This window comes from Eurypyga helias, unplaced genomic scaffold (assembly GCF_000690775.1).
Source record: "Eurypyga helias isolate BGI_N326 unplaced genomic scaffold, ASM69077v1 scaffold33698, whole genome shotgun sequence".
In the NCBI taxonomy this organism is placed as follows: domain Eukaryota; kingdom Metazoa; phylum Chordata; class Aves; order Eurypygiformes; family Eurypygidae; genus Eurypyga; species Eurypyga helias.
Window position 1 is genome coordinate 1 of NW_010268134.1, and position 10,041 is coordinate 10,041.

Sequence of the window (10,041 nt, forward strand, 5' to 3'; positions counted from 1 at the left end):
GTCTCCACTCTCCTCTCCGTGCACCTGTCTGGCCAGACCAGTAGGGTCTGTGTTGTCCCTCCCAACACTGCTGTATCTGTCCCCTTGCCCTACCTCCTCCTGCCCTTCTGGGACTTCTTTTGGCGCAGGAGCTGGGATCCCTGGCCTGACCTGCTGCCTGCCCCCACCAGGGCTCTGTGTTGGTCCTTTGTTACTCCCACTGGACACTGGACAGGTATGAGAATGGGAATGGGAACTACTCTCCCTGTCAATCCTTTACCGAACCCTCATTAGAAAAATCAGGTCTCTCGACTCCTAACCTTTCCACTGATTGGGTTCTTATCCCTGGGAATATTACTTCCTCCGTCACACTGCCTCTGGCCCTGCTAATCCTGAGTAGGAGAGGACCCTTGTGGCCTATGCTCTCCACTGTCCCTCGGTGCAGAGCAGCTGTCCCTCTCGCTGCTAGTTGAGGCTATCAGAAGCTTTGTCATAAACCCATTCACAAAATGGTAGGGTGTCAAACAGTTGCAAAATGCTTCCGAGGGACAACAGGGGTGCAGGGGTGAGTGGCAACTTCCTGAGTAGATGCTAAATAGGGACTCGGAGACATCCCACTCTTCCAGAGATGCTCCAGTGACTCTGTGGGAGTCTGTTACCATTTCAGTGCCCCAGCATCAGCATCACAGTTTGCATATGTCACTTAGGAGACCCTGCTTTCACTCTGTGTCTATTCTATAGCTGTCCTGTCTGCAGGCAGGACTAGGCATGGAGGGATGGATCAGAGCTAACCCAGCAGAGATTTGCTTCTCTGCTGCATCAGTGAGTTCCCTGATCCAACCAGTTACAAAGCCACCTCTTCATGCTTGCTGCATCTCAACTCCCACCTGTAAGGGGGACTGAAGCACTACTTTGCCTTCATGGGTCATGAGCCACAGATGACCAGGGAGAACCTCAAAGCTGTGGCAAGGGTACAGTTACTGACCTGACACCACATCCTTCCTGGCACTCTGCTCCTGTCTACTGGCAGTCCCTGAAAAGAATTCACCAAGCTCCCTGAATTCCTGCAGGCTCAAGAAATAAGCTTGGAGCTGAGTGGTGAATGACAACAGTAGTAGCTCCCTGACAGGCAGAAAACAATTTTTTGAAGTAAAGGGTTGTCAAATTTGGACTGAAACGAGGCTATGTGATGTGCCTATACTCCAAAGTGATTTCACTGCAGGTTGCGCCAGTAAGGGGGACATTTGCAGGGTTTCCTTCCTTGATTTGAAGGGGAGGTGCACAGGTATTCTTTGCCCTTTTGTTCTCCTTAGAGCAGCCTTTGAGGCAGGCTGACTAGCAGCTCATCTGCCTTGCGAGAGAGAGAGCAAAGAACGCACTCTTGACAATGAGAAGGATGCGGATATGATGCAGAGTAAAGCAGCCAGAAGCCCCATCAGGCAACCTGTCTGGGTCTATGATAAGACGAAGCTGGTTTTTGACTGAGCTGTCAGCTCTTCTCCAGCTTTGCAGGGGGGTTGGAACCAGATGATCTTTAAGGTCCCTTCCAACCCAAACCATTCTATGATTCTATGATTCTGTGAATATGTAGCTGGGTCACTGAAAACAAAGCAGGAGTGGTCCCATAAGAGCTGGTTTCCTCACAAAGTCCTCACCTGGGCACAGCATGGAGCTGTGTAGTAGCTGTCACTGCCGAAAGCATTTTCAGCCCTGTGCCTAGTGAGCAAAGGTTTATTCTAGGAGCAGGTGCCAAAATAGCTGAGAGCAGGGGAGGGATAAAACTCTGCATGTCAGTATTGGGGGAGCAAACATCTTGGCTTGTCCAGCTGGTTGGTTTGGCACTGGAGCCCCATTGCTGGGAAAGAACATCACACCCCTTCTGCCCTCAGCTGGACCAGCTGGGAAGCAGAGATCCTCGCTCCATTCTCCCATAGAGAAAGAAGCTGTGGATAGATGCCATCCTTTCCTCTCCCCCAGACCTCACCTCCAGCATCATTAGTCTAAGGCAGCATCTGAATATGGGCTGTGGATTCATTCCAGCGCCAGAATGGGGGAGCAGGGCACCCCTTAGTCCCAACCTCACCCTACCCTACCTCACCCTACCCTACTCCAAGCCAGCAGTATCAAGAGGAATTTGCTGAAAAGCATGTGGGTCAAAGAGCTGAAAATGGGGCTGTGTGTGTTCAGTGAGCCAATGGGCCCATTGTCCAAGCTAACAGGCTAAGCAGTGTTTCTCCAGTCTCTCACATCTTTCCCTGTGTTGCCCCAGACTCCAACATCTCAACACAACACAGAATGACAGAACATGAGGACTTCGCAAGCTTGGCTGGGTACTGGAACTCCTCCGACAGTTACCAGTTCAGCCCAGCCAGTGTCATTGTCCCTGTGGTCTTCATCCTCATCTTCCTCCTGGGCACAGTGGGCAATAGCCTGGTGCTGGCAGTGCTACTGCACAACAGGCAAATGAGCCACAACACTACCAACTTCTTCATCTTCAACCTCAGCCTGGCTGACTTCTTCTTCATTGTCTTCTGCGTGCCTTTCCAGGCCACCATCTACTCCCTTGAGGGCTGGGTCTTCGGCTCCTTCATCTGCAAGGCTGTCCACTTCTTCATCTACCTCACCATGTATGCTAGCAGCTTTACTCTGGCTGTCGTTTCTGTGGACAGGTAACAGTCTAAAGATGCCCTTGGGCTGGGGAAGTGGGGCATAGGAAGATTATGGCCCACGACCATTAGGCAGGTGGTTCAAGCCCCAGTGGTATCGATCCATGCCAAAGGCACTGGGGACCAGTTGTGTCTCCCTTGCCCTAACAACCCCCAAGCAGCACTTCCAGATCTCTCAAGCGCAAAGCTGGTGTTGCTCCCGTCTGCACTTTCTGGTTAGAGCACTTGAGACCCAAGCTCAGCTCCACGCTGTGCCGTAGACTTCCACTGAGAGTCACCTAGCTCTGTATTAGAGATGACACTTAGAGGGTAATGGCTGTCCACAAGCCACCATTTCAGAGAAGCATCATGTGCAGGCAGCAAGGTAAACAGAGGGCACCATACGAGAAGCCACATAAATACCCGAGAGATCCCAGTCCTGCAACAAACACACCTCTCGCTCCCCAGGGGCTGCCAGCCCAGCACAAAACCTGTCATCTGGCCATTCCTATTCCCACAGCACCCCCCAGCCTTCCAGCATGCTGCACAGAAAGACACCCGCATCATGAGCCAAGTCCCTTCTTTGGAGGTCACCTAGGACACCCTGGCCCCAGTCAGTGCCACCTACATTGTTCCCAAGGGTTCTGTAAGGCAGCTGTGTCAGCTGCCTCACTTCTGGCTGAGCCCTCACTAACAGTCCAGGATGAGGAAGAAGTCCCCACTGGGGTAAGCTCCAGCCTCGGCTGCCACAGTAAACATGTCCTGGCCCATCTTGCTCGCTGTGCTTGTTTCCAAGGTACCAAGACATGATAGGGCCAAATAGCCCTCTGCAATGAAGAGGTGCACAGCCCTGCAGTCAGTACCAGAGAATAGCTGGGATGGCTTAAATCCCCACAGAAAGTGTGGTTTGGCTACTCTTCCAGCCGGCTTCCACTTCATCCAGCTCCCAGGTGCCACATGCAGAAATGGGCACCTGGACTCAGTGATCTGACACTTCAGCAAGTCACCCACCCTGAGATGCCGGCATCCCCTGGTTGGGCCAAGGGGGTCGCACGGAACCCCCAACAAAAATATCCAAATCCTTTGGTATTCCAGTGCTTACACAATTTGGCTGTCACGAGGAAGACCTGAGATTTCTCATGGCCTAAGCCTCTCGCTTCCCTGCACCTATGTCACGAGTGCAGTCTGCTGCTCCAGACAGCTCAGAAATGGGGACAGTATATAAGAAAAAGCACATCTTGGCAAGGTGCTAGTGCCTGTGTTCTCTCTGTTTCTGGCTGCAACTGTGTGCTGTAGTGCAGTGCTCCACGCAAGGGGTGGCTGCATTTCAGCATGACATGAAGTGATTCTAGCAGAGCTGCTGGAAGCTTTCAGGATGACAGGACCAGCAAGCAACATGGGTTTTGTTGCATGGGTGCCCGTTCACACAAACTGCATGCCTTGTCTACCTGCTCGGCTGGCCTTACAGTGCCTCAGATGAGCATCTTTCTATGGAAGCCGGAAGGCTGAGGCTGCAGCAGTTGCACTCCTGTCTGTGCTGACAGCTCCTCTCCATCCCCTATCCACAAGCACAAAGCCACCTTCTCTCCTTGCTCACATCTACATCTTTGCCCTGTGGTGCTGCCTGGAGGTAGGAGCAGAGCTGTCCATTGCGCTGTATCTGGCCACTGTTACTGGAGGCAGCAGACAGACCATCACTGCCTGCTTTGGCCTGGCCTGAGAAAGCAGACAGTACCAAAATGCAAGGGCCTACCTGGTCCCTTTGGTACCAAGGTGGAGGCAGCCACAGCTCCGTTGAGCAAATCTCCCCCCTGCCAGGCTGATCCAAAAACCGGAGAAGGCTGGAAATATGCCCTCAGTGTCCAGGAGCCCGCACAGTGCTCATCACCCAGTGAAGCTTCCCCGGGTCTTGAATCCTCAGTTCAGACCACTTGCTGCTAGATAAATTCTGCCAAGCAGTGGATACCTGCATGGTCCCCACAGTACCATCTCTTAGGCCCTAGCTTAGGGATATAACCAGCTACACAGGGGTGAGCCAGCCGAAGCTTGTGGGAGGAGAACCATCCTTGCTAGAAAGAGAAAAGCTGCTTTGCTCAGGACTGTATCTCAAGGAGGGTGTGAGATAATATGTAGGGCCACTCAGGGACCTTCAGGAAAATGAAGAAAACTCTCTTGTCCCTGGAGTTTAAGTGGCCAGGCAGAGCTTTGCTGAAATCTCAGTGCTGTTTACCTTGCTCTCCCCTCCAGGTACCTGGCCATCTGCTATCCACTGCGCTCCCGGGAGCTGCGGACCCTCCACAATGCGGTGGCTGCCATGGCTCTGATCTGGGGCCTCTCCATGGTCTTTGCTGGGCCCTATCTAAGCTACTATGAGCTGATTGAGTGGGAGTCCAGCTACATCTGTGTGCCTGGCTGGGAGGAGTGGAGACGCAAGGTCATGGACACCAGCACATTTGCCTTCGGCTATGCCATCCCAGTGCTGGTCATCAGCCTTTCCTACACCAGGACCATCAAGTACCTGTGGACAGCAGTGGACCCCCTGGAAGACATATCAGAGTCCAAGAAGGCCAAGTGGAAAGTAACCAAGATGATCATCATTGTAACCATCCTTTTCTGCTTCTGCTGGCTGCCCTATCACATAGTCATCCTCCAATACCTCTATGGAGACTTCCCCTTCAATCAGGTCACCTACGCTTTCCGCCTGCTTTCCCACTGCATGGCCTATGCCAACTCCTGCCTCAACCCCATTGTCTACGCCCTGGTCTCCAAGCACTTCCGCAAGGGCTTCAAGAAAGTTTTCAGCTGTCTCTTGAGGAAAAAGCACTGCAACAAGGTGCACGTGGTGCATGCTGCCCACACTGGGCCTGGATTTGAGGCAGGCTCCGCTGAAGTGTCCCAGATGCACAAGCCAAATAACAGGTGCAAGCCAAACCCAGCCTCCATGGTAGTCCCCTCCTGTTCCTCCAAGCCCTTTCATATTTCTTAGTGGCCAAGCTCCACACCATCTGCCAGCTTGGTTGTGTCATCAGCTTCAGGCCACCCTTTCCCACAGTGCGAGAGGAGGATGCTGAAAAGGCGAGCCAGAAACTGATATACACTGCTTCCGGCCTTGTCATTCCTTCATATTCCATGCACCAACTGTTCTCCTGAGCTGCCCCCTACAGCGTCCTGCATGCAAGGGAAGTAATGGATGCAGACTTGCTCCTGATCCTCAGACCACCTGGACTCTGAGGACTAATGCTCCCACTTCTCTTTGGCTGTCATCCTTCTGACTTCTCTGCTCTGTGGCCCCACTGCTCTGGACACGTTGGTTAGTTGTCAGAGTCTCTTCTGCCTCCCAGCGCCCCATGTAGCCAGACTGGCTCCCACCGCAGGAATGGCAAGGGAGATGGGCAGTGCAAGGCAGGGCTGAACAAGCCCAACTCTCTCAGCCTGTCCCCATAGCAGAGGTGCTCCAGCCCTCGGAGCATCTTCATGGCCTCCTCTCGACTCGCTCCAACCAGTTTATATCCTGTTTTGCTCATAGGTGCATGACATTAAGAGTTGTGGGCCGTAATTTATGAAACCTTATGACTTAAATGGTGAATAAGTGAATGCACATGATTGATAGACTAGCCTGGCCAAGCCCCTGTTTGTTGTCTTTGTTTGCTGTATTAATGAGGCCATGAAATAAAGTCGAAATCACAGAGTAAGGTGTCCAAATTTATATTTGAGAGATCCAAACAGACCGTGACACTCCTCATAGCAGACTGTACCCCAGGCTCCCGACAGGCTCTGCAGTATGCAGCTTTCTGAAGAGCAGTCATGGCACCCAGGAGTGCTGGGAAGAAGATTGCATTTGTCAAGTTATTTACAGATGTCTTACAGTAAATAACTTGACAGATCTCATTTCCTCCTGACATGCAGGAGAGTGAGCAATTTTATCCAGCTTCTTTGTCATCTGGATCTATTTTGCTGGACAGGATGAATTTACCATCATCCAGCATTAACAGAAATGCCTTAAGATTTGCCCAGGCACCCAGACAGATGACCACAGCACCCGTTTCAACCCTAGCCCCAGCAATGAGCCATGGCAGAGCCAGAGCCAGGAGTCACCCCGCTCTGAGGGGTGCACTGGGAGCTCATCTGATCCTGGGGGTTGAGTTTTGGTTGTCCTGGGTGACAGAGCCTACACAGGGGTTTCTCCTTGGGCTGGCTGGAGACTCCTGGTTTTGCTCTGTGTTGTGACAGTTTGGGCAGATACTGTGTTTTTCTCATGTGAGAGATAGTTTGCTCTCCCTGACTGATACTGAATGGTTTGTAATTACCTTAATTATACCTCTCTCTCCTAACATCAGAGACCAGTACGAATTTTAGTGTATTGTTGTAGACGCATATCATCGTTTAGCTGGGTGGCTCGTGCAGGTGCTTGGCAGCACCCTGTGCAACAGTAATAGTCAAGGAGGAAATGCAAGTCCTTGAGATTTCAGCTGGGGTCAGTAGACATGAGCAGGTAGACATCTCCCTTGAGCATGGAGCCTATCTTCCTCACGGGCTGGGATGCATTGCTGGGGGCTCCCTCCCCCATGCCTGTTTCTCCATCTTCCCAATATATTACCTATGTAAATGCTGTCATTAGGGAGCTTGTAGCATGAGTTGACATTAAAATAACATGGTCTGTGATTCAGGACAGGAGTCACAACACTTTCAGATACTTTCAGAGTGATAAGTATCAACCCAGGAAGAATAAATGCTTTATCTGCTCTTACAGCAAGTCCATCCTTCCCCACTGATCAAGAGCATTCAGCTTTCAGAGAGCAATAATTTCATTTGGATGAATAATACTCCAATAAATGGAAAAAGAAGCTATGCTGGTGATACCAGGGTTGTTATTCTGCTTGGCATTTCTGGGCGAACACATAATCTTTTTACAAAACTGCACTCAGTGGACAAGTTGGGTTTAGCTTCAAGGCCCACATAACTGAAATATACATAACCATGTGTTAGTCACACCTTTTTTTCCCCACGTAGCCAGAAAGCATCAGCGGAAATAGTCAAACTGTTCCCAGACTGCCAGGACTTGAACTGAGCCCAGTACAATATAACATCAGGCTTGGAGGGGACCTGTGGGCAGACATAATCCACTCAAGAGTTAGCATGCTACCGGCTTTCCTCTGTGATGGGTGAGTGGAGGGGCTGCAGTGTGTATACAGGTGGAATAACTGGCCCACGGGTATAGCAAGAGAGCATCAGAGTCTAAGTAGTCTAGGGGACAGCACAAAATGGACAGCAAAAGCTGGGGGCAGGGGGAAAGAAGAGAAGAGCTAATGTTCTCCTCTCAGCATAGAAGATAATTCTCCAAGTCACAAGCAAAGTGCAAGGCATTAGCAAGAGCCAGGATTCATTAGGTGTGTCTGCAACAACTGTATAGCTAAGTACAACCAGGAGCTACCTGGGTTTCACCCCATATCATCTCAGCCAGAGCACTGTTTTATGTTACTTGCACACAGATTCGCATCACCCAGCCTATTCTGGGGACAGTTTGTCCTCAGTGCCATCACCCACACACCATCTTCAACCAGACCTCAAAAAAAAAAAAAAAAAGGGGGAGGGTGTGACTTTTTCACTTGCCAAGGGCTGGACCTTCAGAGAGGGGCTTGGAGAGGGAAATCTGCCAGATTCATTGCCTGGGGATTGCTCTCATCGGGCACAGGGTCCTTAGAGGCAAAAGCCACAAGCACCACTCTTGCTCTGCAGCCAAGGAGGTGGCTGGCCTTGGGCACTGCCATGCACCAGTGGGGAGGACAGGACCCTGCCAGCCAGTCCTTGCTGCTGTTAGAAGTGGGGCACTTCACAATTCTAATTGTTTTGTTTTATAACCAGATTTATAACCAGTTACACAGTGAAAGGGCCAACACCCCCTGCCTCAGTGCTAGCCGAGGTGTGCCTTGCATCAGTTTTAGCTTGCAGTGCCCCTCTCTCTTCTCACCCTCCCTTCACATGTAGCCACCTACTCCCCATCAGCACCCCAGGGACCTGGCACCCCTCCTCACATGCCCTTCCCCCTGCCCCTCAAGAGGCCTGTAAGCACCCCTGGGCACTTCACAGCAGGATATTACTGCCAGATGTATTGCAGCAGGCAGCTCCCTGAGTTAGTCTAAAGGCACCAAAGCAAGCCAAGTCCCGGAACTGGAAGAACAAGGTGAGGATTTACACCTCTGGGAGCAACTGCAGGGGAGGGGACTGTGAGCTACTATTAGAGCTGGAGTTACAGCTTGTTTTGCGCTCCAGTCACTGATTTTAATTTCTTCAATAACATTGAGATGAGAGCACGAGAGCTGTTTTCACATCTTCCATTTCTTCTGCCACCACCTGAGACTGGTCACAGGAGACACCAGCCTCCTCAAAGAATAACGCCATCTCAACCCACCCAACTCCTCTTCATCTCAGTAGCCACAGGTTAACATGGAACCTGCTCCTTCTTGGAAAGCCAGCAGTGGTTAAGCTCATTCCTCGTGCTGGGGTCTCCAGACACAACTCTCCCTGAAAGACTGAGCCAAAACAATCTTCTCAGCCCTACAGTCCTGGCATCCTTTTTTTCTGTGGGCTGCAACTGCCTGAAAGTTCACACCAACTTGCACAACTGCATCAATAAAAGTATCCAAAGGGAGGCCACTGGTTAGGCTCCAATTTGCTGGGCTGGATTCTGGATCAGGCCCTCCCAGAGAAAGACGTGTATTTCAAGGAATATTTAAACACCCATTGTTTAGTGTCATCTAACAGACTGATGAATTGTAACCAATCCATGCTAAAAGCTTTGACACATGAGAAATATTTTCCATCAGGGAATTTGATTGTCATTGTCTACTAGAACATCCCCAAATGCTTGACTAAGACACCAGAAAAGACTAAAAGCAGAATAATGCACACTAAGTGGGTTAAAACCCTGTTAAAATGTCTGTGCCACAAGCCACAGCTAAAAAGGGAGTATCATTGCTGAGTATTGCTAGTGATGTGGGATCCTTCATCACCCATCTTGCTTGGCAGGCTGGGAGAAGGCAAGCATTTGGCATTTCAATCTGGCTGAATATTGCCTTCTGCTAAGAAAAAAAAAGAAACCTCATTTGCAGGCTGGGATCTCAGACCTAGCTGGAAATGGAAGTTGCACACACTCAGGCTGGAACCAAAGCATGCATTTCTTTTACCAGGGAAGATGATACTCATTAGAAGGGGCAGCAAATCCTTCACCCCAACAGCAGAAATGTTTGAGCTCAGGTCAAAGGCTTTCCCAGAGAAAAGCTAAAGGTCGGCCCCAATGAAAGAGCTTGTAGGGCTTGTGCAATCCAAGGTTTTCAGAGGATCAGGACATGCTCTCTAACCACACAGGCTCTCCAGGGTGAGCTTTGGGCTAGAAAAGAATCATAGAATCACGGAATGG

The 10,041-nt window shown here is 50.7% G+C and overlaps 1 protein-coding gene across 1 annotated transcript; it reads left to right on the forward strand.

The window, feature by feature from the left end:
* The first annotated feature begins 2,270 nt into the window (after positions 1 to 2,270).
* LOC104505025 (galanin receptor type 2-like) lies at positions 2,271 to 5,664 on the forward strand. The gene is made up of 2 exons (XM_010157654.1): positions 2,271 to 2,648; positions 4,872 to 5,664. The coding sequence occupies exons 1-2, from the start codon at positions 2,275 to 2,277 to the stop codon at positions 5,608 to 5,610; spliced, it is 1,113 nt and encodes a 370-aa protein (XP_010155956.1). The 5' UTR covers positions 2,271 to 2,274; the 3' UTR covers positions 5,611 to 5,664.
* Positions 5,665 to 10,041: the final 4,377 nt, after the last annotated feature.